Source organism: Lithobates pipiens, unplaced genomic scaffold (assembly GCF_037356315.1).
Source record: "Lithobates pipiens isolate NorthernLeopardFrog02 unplaced genomic scaffold, aLitPip1_a1.2 Scaffold_22, whole genome shotgun sequence".
Classification (NCBI taxonomy): Eukaryota; Metazoa; Chordata; class Amphibia; order Anura; family Ranidae; genus Lithobates; species Lithobates pipiens.
The window spans coordinates 28,253,096-28,279,325 of NW_027507784.1; the positions used below are offsets into that span (position 1 = coordinate 28,253,096).

At 45.2% G+C, this 26,230-nt stretch overlaps 1 protein-coding gene across 1 annotated transcript in view; it reads left to right on the plus strand.

Moving 5' to 3' along the window:
• Positions 1–5,987: 5,987 nt before the first annotated feature.
• Positions 5,988–26,230, plus strand: part of LOC143923490 (prostasin-like) — a gene marked incomplete in the record, with an annotated part of 25,906 nt that continues 5,663 nt past the window's right edge. The window contains 4 exon segments of the mRNA XM_077447181.1: positions 5,988–6,403; positions 22,333–22,356; positions 24,503–24,647; positions 25,309–25,580. Coding sequence (XP_077303307.1) covers positions 6,355–6,403; positions 22,333–22,356; positions 24,503–24,647; positions 25,309–25,580 — 490 coding nt within the window.

The window sequence follows — 26,230 nt, forward strand, 5'->3', positions numbered from 1 at the left end:
TTAATGAACGAATCCAAAACGAAACCAATTTTTCTGTGGTGCACATCTCTATTTTATTATTATACAGGATTTATAGAGCGCCAACAGTTTGCGCAGCGCTTTACAACATGAGGGCAAACAGTACAATACAGGGATATACAATGTAATACTGACATATAATCACACACAGAGGTTGGACTTGATGGATTTGTGTCTTTTTTCAACCTCGCCTACTATGTAACTATGTAGTACAATTACAATACATCTCAAATAGAAACCTGCTCTCCAGCGCACCTATTACCACAACGCACTCTAGCACACGTTACACGTGGCAGAATGCTGCAGTGCCTTTCGTTATGAATGTCATCCCAATGCACCAAGGCATTGAAGCTCCAATAGGAGTGCATTGTAGCACATTATAACACATGGTAATGTACTATTGTGTGGTGCAGTGGTGAAGAGCTGCTGCACACCAGATAAATCACTGACATCTGCATTTATTGTAAATATCTCCACAAGCAGGGCAATGACAGACCCTGCCCTAGGGCCACATGCTCTAACACATTTCACTCAATGTGGCTTAGTTGTAGAGATAGATATAGGATGAAACGCGTTGGTGGGGCGGCCTCAGGGCAGGTTTTGTTATTGCTATGCTTGTGGGTGCTTTTAACCTCTTCCCGTCCGCGTTATAGCCGAAAGACGGCTACATCGCGGACCTACTTTGCTGGGAGGGCGTCCATGGATGTCCCCCTGTGCTCGAGCAGCCTGTGCGCCCCTTGAAGGGCTCGCGCGGCGCGATCTGTTATCAGCGAGTCTATGAGACTCGGCTGATCCGCTCTGTGATCAGCGAGTCTATGCGACTCGGCTGATCACAGATCGGAGTAAGGGGTTGATACCAACCCCCTACCATGTGATCAGCAGTCAGCCAATGACAGCTGATCATGTGACGTAAACAGAGTCTGTAATAGACTATTTTTTCTCCTCACACTACCAGCTGATCACCAGCGGCTGTGAGAGGGACATCAGTCCCGAACGTGGAGAGCCTCTGTAGAGGCTTCTGTGCCCATCTGTGCCACCTACCAGTGCACAACAGTGCCACCTACTAGTGCCCACAGTACCACCCATCAGATCAGTGCCTACAGTGTCACCTATCAGTGCCCACAGTGCCACCTATAAATGTCACCAATCAGTGCCTCATTACCAGTGCTGCCTATCAATACCACCTACCAGTGCCACCTATCAGTGCCCATCAGTGCAACCCATCTGTGCCACTCATCAGTGCCACCCATAAGGGCCCATCAGTGCCTATCAGTGTCACCTTATCTGTGCCTATCAGTGCAGCCCATCGGTGCCCATCAGTGCAGCCTCATCAGCGAATATCAATGAAGGAGAAAAATTACCCGTTTGGCAAAAAATTTAACAAACTATGAAACATGTTTTATTTTTATTTTTTTATTTCTGTATTATTTTTGTTTGTTTAGCAAAAAATAAAAACCCCAGAGGTGATTAAATACCACCAAAAGAAAGCTCTATTTGTGGGAACAAAATGATAAAAAATGTCATTTGAGTACAGTGTAGTAAGACCGCGCAATTGTCATTCAAAGTGCGACAGCGCTGAAAGCTAAAAATTGGTCCGGGCAGGAGGGGGGTTTAAGTGCCCGGTATGCAAGAGGTTAATAAATGCATCTTTAGCGTGTGAACGCGGATGGTTGGGTTGTGACTCCAGCACCTGGGGCACGAGTGGCGGCGGGGAGGAGCCACCTGCAGGAATCTCTTAGGGCACAGAGCCACCTCTTCCTTGTGGTCCAATGTGTTGCATAAAAACAATGCCTGTCCATTATTTTGGAGGTTTTGTTGAGTTGCAAGCCTTAAATTATGAAAAAAAAAAAGTGCAAAGTAGCAGGGCGCCAAGGTGTGGATGGGCCCTTTAAACCTTTACACGTATTGATAACCTTATATAAACGAAGATTTATGTCAAAGAAAGGATTGGTGTGGTGGCACATTCCCTGCTCTGGAGATCTGGAAGTACCAAGGAAAGGAATGTCGTGTTTATCTGCAGAGGTCAGCCATGCACATAGAGAAGGTGGAATGATCACCTAATGATTAGAGCTTCCTGGTTAATGATAAACCCAGATATGGAGGTGAGAGGAGCCGGGTGCCAGCAAAGTGAGCTCATGTCAGCAAGTCAAAGGGACAAAATACGCCTTTCCTGTGCAGTAATACGCATGTTACTGTGCCATGCATTTTGGATGGCACCCCCAACACAAGTGGCGGCCACCCCCCTAATTCATGCGCCCGGCCCCTAATCTACACGCGGGGTGCCAGACGCATGGATTTCAATGTTTGTTTGTTTTTTTGAAGCACGTGATTAGAGCCTGAGGCAGGTCATCACAGAGCTGCAGTGCCGAGACTTAAATGTAGAGCAATGGCGGGCACACGCGATCGCACATTCCGACAACAAAATCCATGAGATTTCTTCCGACGGATGTTGGCTCCAACTTGTCTTGCATACACACGGTCACACAATGTTGTCGGAAATTCCGAACGTCAAGAACGCGGTGATGTACGACGAGCCGAGAAAATTGAAGTTCAATCTTCTGCTCGATTCCGAGCATGCGTAGAACTTTGTGCTTCAGAATTGTCTACACACGATCGGAATTTCCGACAATGGATTATGTTGTCGGCAGGGGCGGACTGACAACTCATGGGGCCCTAAGGCAATAGGACATTATAGGGCCCCCAGGCAATCAGAGATTATAGGGCCACACAGTATACACAGACATGTTTCTATTGGCTGAGAAGGTACTGGAGAGGTGGGGCAGCTATAATCTCGGGATTTTTAGACCAAAAGGATGTCGGTGAGGGACATTTCAGCGACAGATGTAAAAAAAAACACAGATTTTTATAATACTGTCCCTGATTTTACTGAAGCTGGCAGCCATGATGGGGCCCCCTAGTGGCCCGGGGCCCTCGGGCAGTGCCCGAGTGGCCGAATGGTCAGTCCGCCCCTGGTTGTCGGAAAATTTGAGATCCAGATCTCAAATTTTGTGTGTCGGAATTTCCGATGGAAAATGTCCAATGGAGCCTACACACGGTCGGAATTTACGACAAACAGCTCCCATAGAACATTTTCAGTTGGAAAATCCGACCGTGTGTACGCAGGCTGCACTGATAGGCAGTGCTGATGGGCACTGGAAGGCTGTACTGATGGGCACTGGAAGGCTGTACTGATGGGCACTGGAAGGCTGTACTGATGGGCACTGGTAGGCTGTACTGATGGGCACTGGAAGGCTGTACTGATGGGCACTGGAAGGCTGTACTGATGGGCACTGGTAGGCTGTACTGATGGGCACTGGTAGGCTGTACTGATGGCCCGATGGGCACTGGAAGGCTGTACTGATGGCCACTGGGAGGCTGTACTGATGGGCACCAATGAGGCAGCACTGATGGGCACTGATAAGCTGCACTAATAATCAGTGCAAAGAATGTACTGAGTAGCCTTGCCAGATATCGGCTCTCCTTTCCCCACACAGACACAGCATGGGAGGAAAGGACTGCCGATAACCGGCAAGTCTGTTTACTTGTGATCAGTTATACTAGGTATATATAAAGATACATTGAGCGCCCATCCACTGCATTGCAGTGTGTCAATGTGCATTATGATGCACAACTAATGAGTGCAATCGCGCCATTCATTTTGAAGGGGACTCCGACACACAAGTGTTGTAATGTTCCACAATGTCCTGTAGAAGTTTGCTGTGTGTTGCATTAAAACAAGGCAGAGCAAATTGGGGTTCAAAATAAAGGAGCTGCCCCAATGCAACATGCGTTAACGAACCTGCATTAATGCACCGCAAAGCAGTGACCGGGCCCCGCTTATTATTCATCTGCCCCGAGCTCAGTAGATCGTACAAATAATTAGTGAAAAATTAAAGTGAGCTGTAATGTCGTCAGTGGTGCCTGCGGTCATGTTCAATGCTCCGCTGAGCGGAAACTTGACCACAGATTGCCTCCGCCAGAATCCAGTTATGTGACCCACCCCCTCCCCCACCCAGCAATGTTCTGACCTTGTGACCACCGCTTACACCTCCTATGAAATGATCATAAGGTCTGAATGTCGTTACTGTAACTTTCTGATTGTAAGAAGAAATATCCAAATAGAAACAAAGTAATATTTGTATAAATACAAACCAGTAATTTGTTCTCTCATCAGATGTATCCATTCATGATAAGTACAGCATGTGAGAGATCTGTCACTTCCACATATTTATTACCTCTTACAGAGATCACATGACTCCCCCTGACATTTTCCCTTTTCTGCCTTTTCTCTCCAGAAAGCCAACATTATCTTTGTTCAGACATCATCCAGGGTCACCATCTACTTCCTGGATTGAGATGGACAGGGATGGTGGGAACCCCTCATAATGGGCACAGCTGGTGTACAGACCCAGGAACTCAGCACAGGGATGATGGGAACCCCTCATAATGGGCACAGCAGGTGTAAAGACCCGGGAACTCAGCACAGGGATGGTGAGAACCCCTCATAATGGGCACCGCAGGTGTAAAGACCTGGGAACTCAGCACAGGGATGGTGGGAATCCCTCATAATGGGCACAGCAGGTGTACAGACCCGGGAACTCAGCACAGGGATGGTGGGAACCCCTCATAACGGGCACAGCGGGTGTACAGACCCGGGAACTCAGCACAGGGATGGTGGGAACCCCTCATAATGGGCACAGCGGGTGTACAGACCCGGGAACTCAGCACAGGGATGGTGGGAACCCCTCATAATGGGCACAGCGGGTGTACAGACCCGGGAACTCAGCACAGGGATGGTGGGAACCCCTCATAATGGGCACAGCAGGTGTACAGACCCGGGAACTCAGCACAGGGATGGTGAGAACCCCTCATAATGGGCACAGCAGGTGTAGAAACCCAGGAACTCAGCACAGGGATGGTGGGAACCCCTCATAATGGGCACGGCGGGTGTACAGACCCAGGAACTCAGCACAGGGATGGTGGGAACCCCTCATAATGGGCGCAGCAGGTGTACAGACCCGGGAATTCAACACAGGGAAGGTGGGAACCCCTCATAATGGGCACAACATCTGGCAAAAATTAAAAGCTCAGTTTTAAGGTGGTGTGCCTCTCAGGTGCGGACTGACCATTGGGCCACTCGGTATGGTTGCCACCTCATCCCTTTAAACCCGAACACATATTAATTACACAGGTTCTGAGGCTGATTAAGGAGGTAATTAAACTCACTTGGTGCCTTATCTGCATTTAATTAGCCTCAGAACCTGTGTAATTAATATGTGTTCTGGTTTAAAGGGATGAGGTGGCAACTCTACCACTCGGGCACTGCCCGAGGGCCCCGAGCCACTAGGGGGCCCCATCGGGGTTGCCAGCCTCAGTAAAACCAGAGACAGTATGTAAAAATTTGTGGTTTTTTTTTTACATCTGTCTCTGAAATGTCCCTTACCGACATCCTTTTGGTCTAAAAACCCCAAGATTATAGCTGCCCCACCTCTCCAGTACCTTCTCAGCCAATAGAAACATGTCTGTGTATACTGTATGTGTATACTGTGTGTGTGTATACTGTGTGGCCCCATAATCTCCTATTGCCCGGGGGCCCCATGAGTTGTCAGTCCACCCCTGGTGCCTCTCCAATAACTTCCTCTGATACCAGATAAAAGTCCATTTCCCTTCTGATATGTCCTGTATTGTATTCTATTGTATTGGCTGATTTGAACAAACACGACAAGCATTTAACAATCCCAAAAGAGCAATCAGATAGAAAGGTTTCATATTTGCTTCCACATTTTGCACCTACTATCTAACAAGCCCACTCCCCCACAAAGCTGACAATCTATAACTTGGGCACTGTGGTAACAATGGTAATGCTGAGGTGTATGTTGGTAAATAGTTGCGCTCCCAGTACAGAAGAAGAAGGAGGAGGAGGGGGAGGAGGAGGAGGAGGAGGACGGGAGGCGGGGAATTTTCAGGAACAGGTTAGGTCGGCTTCTCAGGTGAAACCACTTCTATCCACCTGTTCACATTCCTGAAACTGCTGAGTTGGGTGACACTGACCCCATCCATCTCTGCCTGGATCCCGAGAAAGAACTCACCTGGAGTAGAGACCTACCTGACCCCCTCCGGGCAAGATATCTACCTGAGCTCTGGACAGGGCCCCTTTCTACGTAGCTGCCCAAGACCTCTGGACTAGACATCCACCTGACCCCAAGACATCTACTTACCTACCTACCTGGGTCCCAGAATTTACATCCCTGTGCCTTATACCTGTATCTTTTCTGATACTCTTCCCTGAACCCCCCCACCGGTTGGCTGGACCCTCATAAGGTGAGGGGGATCTAAATGTCAGCGATGGGAACATTTCTACACCGTTTTCTCGTCCTCCTAGCAGGTAAGTGCTGGTGCTTTGGCATTACTTTGGTCTAATTGAAGTAACCAGATTGAGCTTTATGCAAAATTCAATTTAGTTTAATTGGCTTTTTGATTATTCATCGATTGCACTTGACTTCCTTTTTATTTATTTATTTGTTTATTTTTTTGTTTACCGATCGATCTGTTGGAAGAGCAGAGTCGAGTTGTTTTTTAGAGGTTTTGGGCGTGTGTTGACGTGACGATGGCCTCTTAGAGAGACACCAGCTGCTGCGTACTGAAGTATGCAATGACCGACATCTACAGATGTGTGTGTGTGTGTGTGTGTGTGTGTGTGTGTGTGAAATATATGATCGGAATCGATTTTGAAGGAAGAATACACGATTGATGAGGCCTCACTGAGAAAACAAGTCCGCCATACACTTCACAATCTGACCGTACAAACTATGGTGGCCATACACACATCAATATCATTTTCTGATTGATCTCTTCCTATTGGAAGAGATCCAATCTTTTCCTGACAACCCATACGATCAATAAAGAGAATAGTTATTCCTGCTCTCCAATGGAATATGAATAAATAATGGTCAATGGTGCTGCAACCACCGTATGGGCCAAACACTACCCAAAAAAAAAATATTTGCAAAAACAATCAAGCGATGGTGTTTCGCTTCAATGTGAACTGCGATAATTTTAAATACCCACTTACAACATGGACACGGGTATGGGACAATATATTAATAAATATATATATATATATATATATATATATATATATATATATATATATATATATATATATATAAATTTAGGGCTGCAACTAACGATTATTTTCATAATTGATTAGTTGGTCGATTTTATTGTTTCGATTAATAACCTTAAAAGAAGAAAAGGGGGGGGGGGAAAAAAAGGAAATTTGTTGTTGGGCAGATTGAAAAACACAAATTGCCGCAAAAAACACATTATTGCATGCTTTTCTGCAGCTTCTCCATTGAAGTATATTGAACCAAAAAAACAAAATGGCACCTTTTTTTTTTTTTTTTTTTTTTTTTGCGTTTAAAAAAAAAAAGAAAACAAAGTCCTTGTCTTTTCCAAATACGCAGCAGCTGAAAAAAATCATGGATGTGAATGTGTCCCATAGGAAACCATGTAAATGAACTGTAGTGTGTTTCTGCAAAAAACACAGAGGGGTGACCCAGGCCTGAGATGTTTAGTAACATAATGGGGTTAAAAAAACAAAAATTTGTACAAAAAAGAGCAAATCGCTACCGTAAGGGGTTAATTTTATTACTATGGGACAGTGAAAATATTTACAGTAGCGATTTGCTCTTTTTGTACTATAAAGGGTTAATTTTAGTTTTTTTTTTTTTTTTGCTATCGCATTATGTTAGTGGCCGATTAATTGATTATGAAAATAGTAATCGATTAATTTCATAATTAGTTGTGTGTGTGTGTATATGTGTATATATATATATATATATATATATATATATATATATATATATATATTTTATTATTATTATTATAATATTTTTATTTTTTGTCCCATATCCATGTTGTAAGTGGGTATTTTTATATTATCGCAGTTCACATTGGAGCGCAACACCATCGCTTGATTGTTTTTGCAACCCATACGATCAATTTGCCACACATGGGGAAGTGTATTTCGATCAATTGCTGAGATGCGATGGAACTGACTGCGTCTCTCTTTCCACCATGTAATCTCATCGAAATACAGTTGTATTCATGAGCCTGGTGTCAGGGCCGTCTTTAATATTGATTGGACCCTGGGCAAAACTTTTCTTGGGGCCCTCCCCCATACGGTTTTGTTCTCCACCTGCTCTGAGACATACAATAAATAGCAGCTAGACTCAAAATCAGTTTGCTGAATCAGATCAGGCAGCTATTGCGATTGGTTGCCAGAGGTTACAGTGTATCATTACCGCTCACTGACCGGTTGCTAGAGGTTACAGCACACATTAGGGCTCACTGATTAGTAGCTAGTGGTTACAGCACATGATTTCTGCTTGTTGCTTGGTTGCTAGAGATTACTGTGGATATGACCTCAGGGGGGCATGATATACATATCAATGCCGCCGGCCTCCACTATTTACATATGAATGCCGGTAATTGGCATGTAAACACAGTGTCTGCAGGTGAGTCATCTGTAAACAATAGGGCAGAGCTGGGCAGCATTAGTAGCACTTCACACTGAGATATCAGGACACAGCACAGGACTAAAACCTCAAGGGATTAGGGAATTTAAACCAGGATAGTTGCCAAGTATGAGGCAGCTGCTTTGGGTCCCTTAACAATGACAGGGCCCAGGGCAGCTGCCCCTTTTGCCCTGCCTGGTGCTAGCGATCAGTGCAAAACGATTAATAATACTCCACCTTGGCCAATCGAATCCGATCAAAAGCGGATTCTAAATTGAGTGGAAGAAAAATGTATGGCTATTCGATTGTTTGCAGATTTGATCAAATTGTACATCGATTGAGGAGGGGGGGGAACTAAGCTTGTAGCCTCTGTCAGATCTACTAGAACTTTGTAACCCACCTGAACGATTCAATCGGGTAGGGTCACCATATACGACAAAATCAAAAACCATAAAACGAGGACCTACCTAAATCATCCAGTTGGGCAGGACCTTGCTCTACATCGTTATTGGTAGATCTAAAGGCGATTGGAGAATCGGACTGTAAGGTGTGTTGTAAATTATAGATCTAAAGAGCGCTACACATTTTACAGTCTGCTTTATAGGATCGATCTATCAACAACTATGTAGTACAAGGGTCTGCCTAATTGGATAGATTGGGTTTGTCTTTATGACATAGATTTGGTAAGCCTAAAATTGATTGCACGGCCAGGCTCTATGGTGACCCTACCAAGATTGCACGGCCAGGCTCTATGGTGACCCTACCAAGATTGCACGGCCAGGCTGCATGGTGACCCTACCAAGATTGCACGGCCAGGCTCTATGGTGACCCTACCAAGATTGCACGGCCAGGCTCTATGGTGACCCTACCAAGATTGCACGGCCAGGCTGCATGGTGACCCTACCAAGATTGCACGGCCAGGCTGCATGGTGACCCTACCAAGATTGCACGGCCAGGCTGCATGGTGACCCTACCAAGATTGCACGGCCAGGCTGCATGGTGACCCTACCAAGATTGCACGGCCAGGCTGCATGGTGACCCTACCAAGATTGCACGGCCAGGCTGCATGGTGACCCTACCAAGATTGCACGGCCAGGCTGCATGGTGACCCTACCAAGATTGCACGGCCAGGCTCTATGGGGACCCTACCAAGATTGCACGGCCAGGCTCTATGGGGACCCTACCAAGATTGCACGGCCAGGCTGCATGGGGACCCTACCAAGATTGCACGGCCAGGCTGCATGGGGACCCTAAAGCAGAGTGAACAATCAAATTGTAAATGTGTGGTGTGCATAAAGCTGGCCATACCCTATACAATCTAATTGTACAATCTCCTTTTTAGATCTACTGACGGTTATGTAATGGGATGACAGACCTAAACAATACAATATATTCATTCATTTGCATCAAATCGGGGAGGCCCTTTCACTACTTTAGTTGATGCTAGCCCTGAAGGAGATTGTATAGTGTATGGCAGGTCATACTTATATTTAGGTTTCTCTTGTTCAATGAAAGCAATGACCCCCCCCATCCATGATGAACGGAGAAATCTCCACCTTCCAGCTATTGTATTCAGATAGCAGCGGTGAGTCCCTCATTCCATCTGAAAGAGCCAATGATTTTCCTCCCCGGGTCAGTCGATTTTTAGATCCAACTTTTTTTTGGCCAACAGGGCCTCCCACAGCTCGAATGTCGCCAGATTCCTGCTGATCTAAGCCGTGTGTGTGGGGGGCAGCTCTGACCTCCACAGAGCCATGGGGTGATGCACCCCAATAATGGTTGTACATCTGAAGGTGGTGTGTGACCTCTATGGACTTCCCCGGACAACAGATCTCATATCGATTTGTCTATAAAAATATTTCAGACAATCGTTGTTTCATCATCCCAAAAAAATCAATATCTGGAGCAGATCTAGTTCTGTCTATTATAGATCCCAGGCTGTCTGATCCTGTCCTGATGATGGGGGATGGTCAGATTCATCAATAATAATAATTTACAACAATCATAATTTCCTTCTGTATTTTGTTGACTTTGACGTGTTGAGTAATAACAGCGATTACAGATTAGCCGAGGTGGAATGTGAGGACTGACTCAAGTGTAATGTAACCTGATCTGAGCCGTTGTACCTTTTTTTTTTTTTTTTTTTTTTTTTTTTTTTTTTTTTTTTTATGTAGGAAATTTTGAACTGGTTGTTGATTTCTGATTGGTCAGATAGTCTGTGTGGCACCAGCAATGGCTTTGAAAATGGTACACGGCAGCCTTTCTCAACCCGGGGTTCCTTGTGCAAGGAGCAATTTCTGCTTCTCCTGCTGGCCACCAGTGGGGCCCTATCCTCGCCGCTGGCCACCAGTGGGGCCCTATCCTCGCCGCTGGCCACCGCTGGGGGTCTGGAGGATATTAGTTATGAGGAAAGGTTGTGAGCGCTGAACTTATTCTCTCCGGAAAAGAGGCGCTTGAGAGGGGATATGATTTAGATTTACAAATATATTGGTGACCCCACAATAGGGATAAAACTTTTCTTTTTTTTGCAGAAGGGAGTTTAACAAGACACGTGGTCACTCATTAAAATTGGAAGAAAAGAGGTTTATCCTAAAACTACGTAGAGGGTTCTTTACTGTCAGAGCAGCAAGGATGTGGAATTCCCTTCCACAAGTGGTGGTCTCAGCGGGGGGGGGGGGGGGGGGGCATCAATAGTTTAAAAAAAACTATTAGAGAAGCACCTGAATGACCACAACATACAGAGATATACAATGTAATACTGACATATAATCGCACACATAGGTTGGACTTTTTTCAACCTCGCCTACTTTGTAACTAAAATCCACACTGGCCCCCAACGCAAGGGGGGGGCCCTACCTCTACGCTGGCCACCAATGCAAGGGGGGGGGCCCCTACCTCTACGCTGGCCGCCAATGCAGGGGGGGGGAGCCCTACCTCTACGCTGGCTGCCAACGCAAGGGGGGGGAGCCCTACCTCTACGCTGGCTGCCAACGCAAGGGGGGGGAGCCCTACCTCTACGCTGGCCGCCAATGCAAGGGGGGGGAGCCCTACCTCTACGCTGGCCGCCAATGCAAGGGGGGAGAGCCCTACCTCTACGCTGGCCGCCAATGCAAGGGGGGAGAGCCCTACCTCTACGCTGGCCGCCAATGCAAGGGGGGAGAGCCCTACCTCTACGCTGGCTGCCAACGCAAGGGGGGAGAGCCCTACCTCTACGCTGGCTGCCAACGCAAGGGGGGAGAGCCCTACCTCTACGCTGGCTGCCAACGCAAGGGGGGAGAGCCCTACCTCTACGCTGGCTGCCAACGCAAGGGGGGAGAGCCCTACCTCTACGCTGGCTGCCAACGCAAGGGGGGAGAGCCCTACCTCTACGCTGGCTGCCAACGCAAGGGGGGAGAGCCCTACCTCTACGCTGGCTGCCAACGCAAGGGGGGAGAGCCCTACCTCTACGCTGGCTGCCAACGCAAGGGGGGAGAGCCCTACCTCTACGCTGGCTGCCAACGCAAGGGGGGAGAGCCCTACCTCTACGCTGGCTGCCAACGCAAGGGGGGAGAGCCCTACCTCTACGCTGGCTGCCAACGCAAGGGGGGAGAGCCCTACCTCTACGCTGGCTGCCAACGCAAGGGGGGAGAGCCCTACCTCTACGCTGGCTGCCAACGCAAGGGGGGAGAGCCCTACCTCTACGCTGGCTGCCAACGCAAGGGGGGAGAGCCCTACCTCTACGCTGGCTGCCAACGCAAGGGGGGAGAGCCCTACCTCTACGCTGGCTGCCAACGCCAGGGGGGAGAGCCCTACCTCTACGCTGGCTGCCAACGCAAGGGGGGAGAGCCCTACCTCTACGCTGGCCGCCAACGCAAGGGGGGGCCCCCTACCTCTATGCTAAATATTACCCGGGGTTTCCTGACACCAGAAAATTATTTCCAGGGTTCCTCTGCGTTTAAAGGTAACGAGAGGCTGATGTAAAGTGTGTTGCTCATAGATGGTGTCCTATGATATTCCATTGGATGGGTGTGAGCTGTTACTGCAATGTAGGTGAAATGAAAGAAAGAGATGGAGGGAAGTCCTTGTCCCCGATATGTGGATTGTAGTAAGCAGCTAACTAACATTCAGCCTAGGATTCATAACTGGTTGCAGACTGTGCCATGGCACTGGTCCGGTAAGGAAGGGGGCCCATCAGACGGTTATCGGGCAAACCACATAGTGGGCCAGTAAGGCTAGAGAAGGGACATCCTTCTCCCACCAATCGTAAAGCGGATCACACAGGATGCTGAAACGGAGCGTCTCCAAAGCCAAAACTTTGTCTTGGATAGAGCAGGGAATGGGGAAATGTCCGGGTGCTTTGTATGGATCAGTAGGGACTTTTTTTTTTCTGTTTTAAGAGATCAACAGGAAGTCTCCCCAATGACGCCCCTCCTAAGGCCCATACACACGATAAGAACATCGGAAATAAAATTTCCTACGACGAAAAATCTGCAGATTTTCTGATCCTTTAGTATAGTGCTTTTGACTGCCGATTCTGACTTTTCGGACGACAAAAGCTGAAGTTGCAGGCTATAAAATTTTTATCTCACGTGAACATAACGTCCGACATTTGTTTTCATCCGAAAAAAAAATAAAAAATTGCGCAAGACTACGCATGTTTGGAGACCAAATTAAAACTTTACAAATCGATTCAACACATGACATCACTTCTGAAGTCGTATTCTGTCATACGCTGAGTAACACTTTTTGTTATGAGACTCGCATGCAAGAAAAAAACAGACTAATATTCATCTGATTGTGTGTGGACGAGGCTTGAGGCTTGGTTCACGCGTACAGCCAGTGGGCAGTAAAACCAGGCGGTTGAGCCGTGGTTTTACCACCCTCTACCTTCCTGAACACTAACATAAAAACTGCTGATGGACGTACATATGCCAAGGCAAAACTTTAAAACAGCATGTCGTTTTCAGAGAAAGAGAAAGGAAAAGGGTTTCTGGACTTTAAATGAGAAATATGTGAATCTCCATCCCTAATTGGGTACATATATAGAAAAAAAAGGTTGGGACTTTTAAGAACTTTCGGAGAGATGCCGCCGCCGAGTGCGACTAATTCAGTCCTGTGGGGACACGCTGTGTGCAGTGCATGCGACTGTGGCGCAGTAGTACGACAATTATAGGGTTAAGTTGGGCAGTAAAGAGGTGACGTTACCTCCTCGCTGCCCGTCGGACACCTCTGAAAGACAATCCAAGCAACAAATCGCTTTTCAGAAGAGCGGTAGTCCCTGCTGCACATGTACACAAGCCCTTGTCACCAGGATAGATCTTTCTGTTGTGGTGACAACTATACAAATGGAAATTTCCCATCACTTCCTGTCCCAGTGACAACGGTTGTCTCATAGAAATAAAAAAAAAAAAAAAAAAAAAAAAAGCTTTGGAATCAGAAACGCTTTCAGTTTAAAATTTCTGGTTGGTCAATGGTGGTGTTGTTGGAAGTGGAGAGGTCTTATTGAGGTGTGGCATTTGTGGTTCCAGCATGTGAGTTGGCAGCCTTCTGGGGTGTGTCAGTGCCCGGGAGCTGCGTCTTTGGCACGCTGCCTCCATCTACATGACACGGGTTCCTGGGAAATCTCAGGCGGCACTCTACCAGGAAACAGTCGGCGTTGCTAATGTAACCTAATTAGTTATCAGTATTGTACAAAATACACAGATCATGGCACGATATGCCAATGGGAGTGTTGCAATATTGGGGGAGCTAACACTGGGTTACACGTTGAGATTATCATTTTTCTCTTCAGGATCCAATTTGCTGCATCACTATATATGAAGAAGTACACATCCAGCAGCTATACCATAGTCGTTGTATTGGAAGGGAAGTCCTCTATTACCCATAGCTCCTAACTGTCCCTGATTTGGAGCAATGTCCCTCTGTCCCTCCCTTGTCCCTCATGTTGGTCTTATCTATATAGTTGTATATAAAATGCACTTTTTATCTTTCAAAAAGGGTTTGCCAGCGCTAAACATTTCATGCAAATTCAGAATTGGCGCATTTTCTACATTTTTAAAAGCCAATATAAAGGAATAGTAGTGGTAAAAAAAAAGCCCTTGTGAATTTAATTATCCCTTTTCTTGGGTTAATTCTCCTTTAAGTGGGGGTGTGTCCTATGCCTACATACGTTTGCTGGTAGGTGTCCCTTATTCCCATCTCAAAATGTTAGGAGGTGTGATTTATATACTGTATTTATGCTGTAGGTGACATTCCTGAGCACTCTACAGTACATTACACACTCCGGACTTATGCTATGTAGTACATTACACATAATTCAGACTGTGGAGTAGATTACATGCAGTACAGTGCCTTGAAAAAGTATTCAACCCCCTTGAAATTGTCCACACTTTGTGTTGGTCCATCACATAAAATACATTTACGTTTTTGGTTGTAACATGACAAAGTGGCACATGATTGTGAAGTGGAAGGAAAATGATTAAATGGTTTTCAAAACTTTTTAACAAATGTGAAAAGTGTGACGTGCATTTTGTATTCGGCCCCCTTTACTCTGATACCCCCCTAACTAAAATCTAGTGGAACCCACTGCCTTCAGAAGTCACCTAATTAGTAAATAGAGTCCACCTGTGTGTAATCTAATCTCAGTATAAATACAGCTGTTCTGTGAAGCCCTCAGATTTGTTAGAGAACCTTAGTGAAGAAACAGCATCGTGAAGGCCAAGGAACACACCAGACAGGTCAGGGATAACGTTGTGGAGAAGTATAAAGCAGGGTTAGGTTATAAAAAATAAATCTCCCAAGCTTTGAACATCTCACGCAGCTCTGTTCAATCCCTCATCGGAAAATGGAAAGAGTATGGCACAACCGCAAACCAACCAAGACATGGCCGTCCGCCTAAACTGACCAGCCGGGCAAGGAGAGCATTCATCAGAGAAGCAGCCAAGAGGTCCATGGTAAGGCTGGATTCACACCTATGGCAGTTTTAGTGCTTTTTGCAGATTTGCAATACAGTCCATTTAAGATGGTTTCCTATGGAACACGTTCTGTAGTGCAAATCTGCAAAAAAGAACAAAAAATGCCATAGGTGTGAATCCAGCCTTACTCTGGAGGAGCTGCAGAGATCCACAGCTCAGGAGGGAGAATCTGTCCACAAGACAACTATTAGTCGTCTCTCCACAAATCTGCCCTTTATGGAAGAGTGACAAGATGAAAGACATTGAAAGAAGTCCCATTTGCAGTTTGCGAGAAGCCATGTGGGGGACACAGCAAACATGTGGAAGAAGGTGCTCTGATCAGATGAGACCAAAATTGAACTTTTTGGCCTAAAAGCGAAACGCTGTGTGTGGTGGAAAACTAACACTGCACATCACCCTGAACACACCATCCCCACTGTGAAACATGGTGGTGGCAGCATCATGTGGTGGGGATGCTTTTCTTCAGCAGGGACAGGGAAGCTGGTCAGAGTTGATGGGAAGATGGATGGAGCCAAATACAGGGCAATTTTAGAAGAAAACCTGTTGTGCCACATACACACGATCGGAAATTCTCGTTGGAAAAAGCTCTGATGATTTTCCCGATGGAATTCCGCTCAAGCTGTCTTGCTTACACACGGTCACACCAAATTCCGATCATTTAGAACATGGTGACGTACGACGGGACTAGAAAAAATAAGTTCTATAGCTAGTAGCCAATAGCTTCCATCTCCTAGTTGAATCTGAGCATGCGTGAGTTTTGGCGTGTTGGAATTTGCATACACACGATCGGAATTTGGCTGGCGTAAATTCGGACAGCTAAATTCCGATGGAGCGTACACACAGTCGCATTTTCCAATGAAGAGCTTTCATCAGTCTTTCTGTCCGGAATTCCGATCGTGTGTACGCAGCATTAGTCTGTAAAAGACTTGAGACCGGGGCGGAGGGTCACCTTCCAGCAGGACAACGACCCAAAACATACAGCCAGAGCTACAAAGGCATGGTTTAGATCAGGGATATGCAATTAGCGGACCTCCAGCTGTTGCAGAACTACAACTCCCATGAGGCATAGCAAGACTCTTACAGCCACAAGCATGAAACCAAGAGGCAGAGGCATGATGGGACTTGTAGTTTTGCAACAGCTGGAGGTCCGCTAATTGCATATCCCTGGTTTAGATCAAAGCATATTCATGTGTTAGAATGGCCCAGTCACAGTCCAGACCTAAATCCAATTGAAAATCTGTGGCAAGACTTGAAAATTGCTGTTCACAGACGCTCTCCATCCAATCTGACAGAGCTTGAAATATTCTGCAAAGAAGAATGGGCAGAAATGTCCCTCTCTAGATGTGCAAAGCTGGTAGAGACATCCCCAAAAAGACTTGAAGCTGTAATTGCAGAGAAAGGGGGTTCTACAAAGTTTTGACTCTGGGGGGCGCCATACAAATGCATATTTGTAAAAAAAAAAAAAAAAAAAATGTTAAACTATTTTTATCATTTTCCTTCCTTCCCCTTCACAACTTTGTGCCACTTTGTGTTGGTCTATGACATAAAATCCCAATAAAATCCATTTACGTTTTTGGTTGTAACATCACGAAATGTGGGAAATTTTTCAAGGGGTACGAAACCTACAATACATAACCTACTCATACACGTACATAAGTGGAATAATTCTGACCACTGTACTGTAGACGCTGTGCAGAACGTCACACACTCCAGGCTATGCCTCATTCTATATGCTGGGCAGTAAATCTTTCCTGCAGATCCTTCCTCCAACACTTTCCCAGTGGGGTCACACTTCCCTATAACCATCCTACAGAGCTGCACCCCCCTTACAAGCTCATTAGGCTCCCCATTCAGTTCAATGAAATGGCCAACTACAGAAAGTGTTCCCAGCTCTGCCCAGAGCTGTAGGCCAAGTGTCTGCAATCCCCTGTAAAGTACAGAAGTATATTGAGGGAACTCTTCTGTTAGAGTTCTCAGACGTTCCTCCATGCCTGCAGTTGTTGTGCTTTTTAAAATGTCGCTTCGCCGCCACAGACTGTCTGGGGTTTAATGATCGGCCCTCCCCCCCCCCCCCCTGAGCTCTTTACACATCTCTGTATACCCGGAACAAATAGATCGGAGATAAGACTGTGTACAGATCCAGACTGCTGGAATCACTCATTATCGCTGCTATTCTTCTCTTGTTTGACCTCCTCCTGCAGTACACATCACTTTCTCACGCTGCCTTTAGGATCCTTTTTGTCCAATGAGAGGGCCGGCGTGAAGGAGTCCAAAGTCTTCTAATGAAGGTCTTTGTTCACAATACGACACATTTAAAAAAAAAAAAAAAAACACGTTTCAGGGGTACTACAGACACTCCACCCCCCTTCCTCAGGGCTCGACATATTCTGTGTGCCCAGAATGTGCCACTGCTTAGTTGCTTCTGGGCATTTCATCTTCCAGATCATTAGAGTAAAACTAGGGGCACCCCCCATTTTGAATAGGGAGTAAGGGGGAACTATAACCCCTGTAAGGACGTGTGTGTGTGTGTGGGGGGGGGGGGGGTTGTGTGTCCCATTGGGGAGATTTCCCTTCACTTCCTGTCCCATATCCAAACAGGAAGTCTGAGGGAATCCCTGGCTATCATTGGAGGTCAGCAGGGATAAGAAACCAAGAGATCTGTATTTAAAAATCAGCACACATTTCCCATTGCTGGGCATGCAGTTAACCTCCTTGATTGCCCCTAGAGGTGAACCCCTTCTCAGCCAGTGTTATTATTACAGTGACGAAAGCTATGATGGTTTTTTCCGACGCAATTCCGCTCAAGCTTGGCTTGCATACACACGGTCAAACAAAAGTTCGCTGAACTTTCGACCGTCAAGAACGCGGTGACGTACAACACTACGACGAGCCGAGAAAATGAAGTTCAATGCTTCCGAGCATGCGTAGGAATTTTGCGCGTCAGAATTGCCACACACGATCGGGATTTGAGAACATGCTTTTAATTTTTTGCTGGCAGAAATTCGGCCAGCAAAACTTCCAATGGAGCGTACACACGGTCACATTTTCAGCCGAAAAGCTCTCCTCTGTCTTTTGCTGGCCGAATTTTCCGATCGTGTGTATGTGGCATTAGACTTCGGACTCCTTTTTTGGTCTGTTGTTCCCATTGGACTTTTTTACATGTGGATTCCACGCTTTGGGCTCCCTGGTGGTGGGTATCCTGCTTGTGCAAAGAGCAGCCTCACTATCTTATACCTGTATGAGGAGCCCAAGGCGACAAGGGTGGCATATCCCATCCAAGCACCCCTGGAAGTTGAGACAAGGCCTGCAGGGGCAGTGGAAGGGCACAAATGTCAAGGTGAGGAGACAAAGACTGGAACTTGGGAGTATTGGTATTAGATGGGCTGGAGTCGATGCTGTATCTTGGCCTAGGCCAGCACTTTGCAGGGGATGGGGGGGGGGGAGCTGCCCCCCACATGAGAGAGAAAAAAAAAAAAGAGCCTACTCCCAGCTCCCTGCACGAAGAGTCACTGCTGGCTTCCGCTATACTTTGTGTAGCGCCAGTATAATGGGGCAGACTGGGGGCAGGGGGGGCAGGGTCCAGGAGGAAAATCGGTCTGGCACCCCCATAAAGCGGCTACACTGCTGCCAGTATTTATAATACCAGCCTGTGACTGGCTTGACATTCGAAGAGACGAGCAGCCGCGCTTACTAGTATCGGCGCCCGCCAGGGCTCTCCTGTGTCAGTAGCGCAAAGAGAGAAGAGAAGCCCCCCCCAGGCATGGCAGCAGAGGGTGTTTGTTTGTTTTTTTTTTTTTTTTTTTCTTTGCATTCTCAAGGACAACTCCTGAGTGGGGCATTTAGGCGGTTTCCGTCCTGCTTGATAGCTTAAGAGATATATAAAGTGATTACGGGATTACTTCCTTGTGAGTCATTACTTAATGGATTTACCTGTTGTCCTGGAATGGAATTGATGGGGTTAAGTCTTGAGAGCTCTGGTGTTGGTGTCATGAAAATATCAGGGCGTTTTTAGTCTTCTGGATGTAAAGTATACTCACCCCCCCCCCCCCCCCTTCTTCTTCTTTTATTTTTTTTTATTTTTTTTTTATTTATTTTTTTCCCCATTTTTTGCAAGCTGCTGATTTGTCTTGGGTTTTTCTCTATAGGAACCTCTTTATGTCAGTTACTCCTGGTTTTTATTTATCAAAGTGAATTGTAATTAAACAATTAAACATACACAGGTTAAAATGTCTGACACATTTTGGGTTTTTTTTTTTTTTTTGGGGCCTGATTGAGTCTCCTAATTCTTTGACTATGAAGCTGGTTTATCACATGACCGCCATCAAATGGAACGCTAGTTGAGCAGGTCCACATCCCTGGTGATCCTCCTGGAATAAATGGCACCAAGAGCGGTACCCTTTTGTGGTCAGATCAGAATTGCATGTACAATAATATAAACAAATATTTATTTAGCCCAACCCTATCTGCTGGCCCATTGTGACATCATTGATTGGTATTTATTTTTTTATTTTTTTTTAGCAAGTGAATATGAGCAACTCCACCATTGGAATTGCCTTTATCACTTAGCACTGGCATTTTATTCTGACATCAGTTTGAGATGTTTCAGTGATCATTCAGAATTCATTGACAGGTGCACTTGACCTCCTCCTAACCTGCATTCACCTGTCCTCCTTCATGTCCTCCTTCATGTCCTTCTTCATGCAGATTTTACATTCCAATAGACTTGCATAGGTATGGAAAATCTACTTGAAGCATGCAAAAGCCTCTCAACACATGAGCTTGGGGTCCATTCACACCAGCCACTGCATTGGTGGAGCCTAAAGAGGAAGGGGTGTGGTGTACAGATGATGGGGTGGGTCTTAAATATGAAGGGGTGTGTCCTTGACAGGAATGGGTGGGTCTAATTTAAATTGGGGGGGGAGGGTATACGAGTTTAGTCAGGCCTAGAGCAGCACAAAACCTAAATGCACCATTGGCAGGAGTACAGCGGGTGGTGCACCAAGCCTTCGTATGAGTCTGAATAACCCTACAGCCTCCCGATTTGCTTCTACAGGACATGGAAGGCCCCCACCACCACTGCCCAGCGCCTTTACGGGGTGCACGGTACTGCTGCTGGGTGAGGATTTAATCACTTCCGGTTTTGTTTTGTCGTTTCCAAGCCGCTACCGGCTTGTACAGCATCTGATCAAATCGATCTTTGTTTGATCAGATGCTTTGGAGGGCAGAGGAGAGAAGAGCTCTATAAAGGGGAGAACAATGGAGAACAAACAAGCTGAAACGTGGGTTGTAGGTGGCCCTGTTGCCTCCCGCCCGCCAGACATTCTTTTATCCGAACATTTAAGGAGATCTCTTGTAGTTTATGGCCAGCTTTGCTTTTTTAGATGTTTTGAGTAACTTTTACTTTTAACATTCGTAGATGAGAATATTTACCGGATCTCATCCATATATTCCCTCTACAGTAATTCAAAGTCCACAAACACCGCGGGGTTTATAATCTGCTGCAATAAAACTTTACCGGCTGGGCGTGATTTCTCATAACTCATTTACAGTGTTTGTTCTTGTAACGTCTGGTGAGGAGCGTTTATAAGGCCAAGTCCATTAAGGGAGATGGATAATGAGCTTATTAGTTAGATAAAAATGTATCTACTGTATCTATTCCCCCCTCACATTTCTGTAAATCTTTTCCTCTATCTTTTCATGTGACAACACTGAAGAAATGACACTTGTCTACAATGTAAAGTAGTGAGTGTACAGCTTGTATAACAGTGTCAATTTTCCCCTCAAAATAACTCAACACACAGCCATTAAAAGGGTTGTATAGTCATTTTTGTAAGTTTAACCTACAGGTAAGGCTTGCCCGTAGGTTAAAAAAAAAAATAATCTCCTAAACCTGTACAGTTTAGGAGATATTCCCCCCTCGCAATGTGCCCCTGACTGTAGCGGCGCATTCACACAGGAGATTCTCGGCTGAAAGTCCGGCAGACGCCACACCCTGCTGGAAAGAAATCTCCTGCGCACGTGCGCGGGAGTGACAATATTGCGGCTCCGGACACTCACAGCTAGTATGCGGTGCATACTAGCTCATTATAACTTTTCCCTTGCAGGTCAGAGGGGAAAAAAAAAAACTTAAGCGGGTTTACTCCCGCTTTAATGTCTAAACCGCTGTATGTTCTTGGCCACTGTGCTGCAGCTCGGTTTCAGGGTCTTGGCAATCTTCTTATAGCCTAGTGCAGTGATGGTGAATCTTGGCACCCCAGATGTTTTGGAACTATATTTCCCGTGATGCTCGTGCAGTGTAGTGGAGCATCATGGGAAATGTAGTTCCAAAATATCTGGGGTGCCAAGGTTCACAATCACTGGCCTAGTATATCTTTATGTAAAGCAACAATTTATTTTTGCTGAAGGAAAGCTGCCACCACCATGTTTCACGGTGGGGATGGTGTGTTCAAGGTGATGTGCAGTGTTTTCCACCGCACATAATATTTTTGCTTGGCAATAACCAATAACTGTCACTGCTTAAGATGACCAAATAAATGTAAAAAAAAAAAAGTTTTTTTTTTTTTTAAGCAAGGCTTTCTATTTTTTATAATAAAAAAAAGTGTATGTGTGTGTGTGTGTGTGTGTGTGTGTGTGTGTGTGTGTGTATATGTATATGTATATGTATATATATATATATATATAATAATTTTTTTTATTAATTTTATAATATTTTCCGGCATGTCCAACTGGTTTACAACCGGTCACATGAGATGAACTAAAGAAGACATAATAAACCTGATTGCATGGACACGTGCTTGTGACTAATCTGTGTATTTATTTTTTTTTAATTTTTTTTTTTTCAGCTCTGCATTCTGCTTCTTCTCAAGGTAAGCACTCCGCTACTTATTGTGACATCATACTATGGGGATGACCCTTTTAATTTTTTTATTAAATAACAAAAATAAAAAATAAAAGTCTCATCTGAAGATGTTAATCTGATGGTCCTTCTTTCCCCCCCCCCTCCCCCTTCTTTTTTTTTTTTTTTTTTTTTTTTCCCTTCTTTCCCCCATATAACTCAAGTTGGGGATGGATTTATTTTCTGTACACAATTTCCCTAATAAACGAGCATATCTGTGAGTGTTTTATAAAGTGTTTCATAGAACTTCTACGCTGTTAGGGAGATTCCCCCCCCCTCCCCTCCCTCTATCTGGTATGTTCACCGTTCTCACCGAAGGTGAAGGAAAATCACAAATTTTGTGTTGTCACCAGAACAGGAATAGAGGGGAAATCTTCCAATGGGCAGCCTAGTTCTGGTGCCGGTTGGGGATTTCCTCACTTCCTGTTTTGGATATGGGACAAGAAATGAAGGGAAATCTTCCCATTGGGACACTCTGACGGGGGGATTTGACCCTCCCCTTTTTCTATCCAAATTGGGGAGGAAAAAAACTTTGTCTTTTTAGGCCCCTTTCACATTGGATTTCCGATCAGGTCCGTCCGTCCGTCAGTTTTTGAGGCGGACCTGATCAGAACCTCCATTCACCCCTCTGGATCGGCGGATGTCAGCGGTGACATGTCTGCTTACATACGCCGCCATCCGCCCCAATCCTGCCCGCCAAAACCAGACGGATGAATGTCAAACTTTCCATCGATCTGGCGGATCGGAACGGATGAAAACACAGGTGGTTCATTTTCACCCGGTCTCCCCATAAAGGAGAGCAAGACTCTGTCTCCGCTCTGCACAGAGACAGACCTGTCGCCCGCCTGCACAGCGGAGAGATCCCCGCCGAGCAAGTGGATTCCGTCCAATGGAGGCACCCGTGTGAAAGTAGCCTTAGTTCTAATGTTAGATGTGCAGAACGAAAACGTTTGTTTTAATTTATGATCGATTTGCCCAATTTTTTTTTATTTTATTTTTTTGCATTTGTAACCAAATTCGTTTAATTTATTTATTTTTGACCAGATTCTAATTTTTACAATGGAATCGAATCCAAATATAAAAATATTGAGTCGATCCGAATTCATTGTGAAGAATAACCCTGGTTCTAATCTATTCGAATTTTGGAAGACTTTTTCTATATTCTTTCTATGCTATTATTTTATTTCCTAGTCTATTCTCTCTATTCTCTTCTTCCTTCCTTCCTTCCTTCCTTCCTTCCTTCCTTCCTTCCTTCCTTCCTTCCTTCCTTCCTTCCTTCCTTCCTTCCTTCTTTCTTGCTCCTTCCTTCTTTCTTGCTCCTTCCTTCTTTCTTGCTCCTTCCTTCTTTCTTGCTCCTTCCTTCTTTCTCTTCTTCTTCTTCTTCTTCTTCTTCTATTATTAATTTGTTTAGATGCGGCATTCGTTATTTCAGATAATTTGTAACTTGGGATAAATTTGTACTCGTTAATTTAATAGTTATTAAACTGATTTTCTCTTTTTTTTTTTTTTTTTTTTTTTTTTTTTTTTCTTCAAATTTTTGGACTTTCAAATCTTTGAATTCCGAAAATTCGGAAATGTGAAAAATTCATGAAACTTCTGAATTCAGAATCTTCAATTTTCCAAAAAAGCAAAAAAACAAAATGAATATATATATATATATTATTTTTTTTTTTTTTTTTTTCCCAGTGTCTAGTAATCAGTGCACTGAATACAGCACAAGCGGTGCCCATCAGTGCCACTTATCAATGTGACATATTGGTGCCACCTCGTCAGTGCTTGTAATTTTGACAAACTAAGAAAAACCTTATATTTTTTTTTTTTTTTTTATAAAAAAAATAACCCCATTTGTAAATGCCACCAAAAGAAAGCTCTATTTGTGTGAAGAAATTGATAAAAATGTCATGTGTGTACAGCATTGCATGACCGCGCAATTGTCATTCAAAGTGTGAGAGCACTGAAAAGTGAAAATTTGATCCGGGCAGGAAGGGGGTGAAAGTGCCCGTTAGGCAAGTGGTTAAGTTATGAATTGCTATGCATGGTGCTGTCTTTACCTAAGCAGCCTTCTGTTCTTTGGGGTGGATGACTCTTTGGTACTGATGGGTTCTCTCTCTCTACAGTTCAGGACCGCATTGTTGGAGGTTTCAATGGAGATATTGCTAGTTATCCCTGGCAAGTGAATGTGAGGTACCTGGGCAACCCGGCATGTGGAGGCTCCATAATCTCTGCTCAGTGGATTTTGACCGCGTGCCATTGTTTCCCTGCGTAAGTATACCTTGTGCCCACATATTTACTTCAAATTCTTCTTTTCTGTTGTACTAATAAAGAAAAGGGGATATATAGATATAGATATTCTCTTTTTTTTTTTTTTTTTTTTTTTTATTATAACACACCTGATACAGACAGGAGTCTGGAAGAATTATCCTCAGTGGCAGCACAGAGTAGTAGCGCAGCGCTCCCTCCCCTGATGACGTGTTGGCGCCTTGCTTTCCAGGGTTATAGGAAGCCCAGGCAGGTTTGATCTAGTGCCCCCCAGTGGCGGCTCCGAGATAGCTTGAGCTAACAGGAAGTGAGTGGAATGGATCTGGGCGTCATCAAACCCAGGAGACTGGCGGCATCTTGTGGAGGTGGAGGTGTACTGCAGATAGGGGATATGACACCACAGTGAGTAATAAAAATAGATTCTCACCACAGGAGCAAGTCAAAGTAATTCTGGGACTTGACCTAGAGGGGATAAGGGAGGATTTGGGGGTACATTTGGGAAATGCATGGACTGAGCCATTAAGTCTTGGGTAGACGGGCCTCTTCCATCAGCTAACAGTCCATCAAGCCTCTCCAATGGTCACAAAAGCAGGAGTGGAACTTGCTGGATATGAAAGGCGTTCATTTGTGCCTTTTTTTTTTTTTTTTTTTTTTTTTCTGGCAGCGAGCACGCCATTTCAGATTATGATGTCATCGCTGGAACCACCAACCTGAATCCAACAGATGCCAACACACAGTCTGTTCTGATCGAAGCCGTGTACAAGAACCCGTCCTACAACGAAGACGCCTATTCCGGAGACGTCGCCGTGGTCAAACTTAAAAGCCCGCTGACCTTGACAAGTGGCGTGGGCACCATACGCTTATTGGCTGCCGGCGTCCAGATCCCGGCCGGACTGATTTGTTATGTCACCGGATGGGGCAACACCCAACAAGGAGGTAAGGAGAGGCATAGGTCACATGTTTGTGGGTGAAGCTGCAGGATGACCGCTTGAAGATCCTGCCTTTTTCTGCCACTTTTTGTTTACAAGTTTTTAAATCAGTTTGTTTTTATTTTATTTTTTTGCACAAAAATGTATACCCCCCCCAAAACATCATACATTTATTAGCAGAGACCCTAGGGCAGTGATGGCGAACCTTGGCAACCCTGATGTTTTGGAGCTACATTTACCATGATGCTCCTGCACTCTGAAGTGTATTTGAGCATCATGAGAATTCATGGGAAATGTAGTTTCAAAACATCTGGAGTGCCAAGGTTCGCCATCACTGCCCTAGGGAATAATATGGCCAACATTGCAGTTTTTTTTTTTTGTCGCGTGGTATTTGCACAGCAGTTTCGTGAACGCAATTCTTTGGGGAAAAAATTAATTACATGACTTAAAAAAAAAAAAAAAAATGTATACCCCAATTGTTTTGTGAAAGATGTTGCGTAAATATTACAGATTACTAGTTTTTTTAGTTACAGAGGAGGCCTAGCACTAGCATTATTGCTCTCACTCTAAAGTTCACTGCAATACCTCCATGTGTGGTGGTTGTTCTTCTTCTTCTTCTTCTTCTTCTTCTCTTCTTCTTCTTCTTCTTCTTCTTCT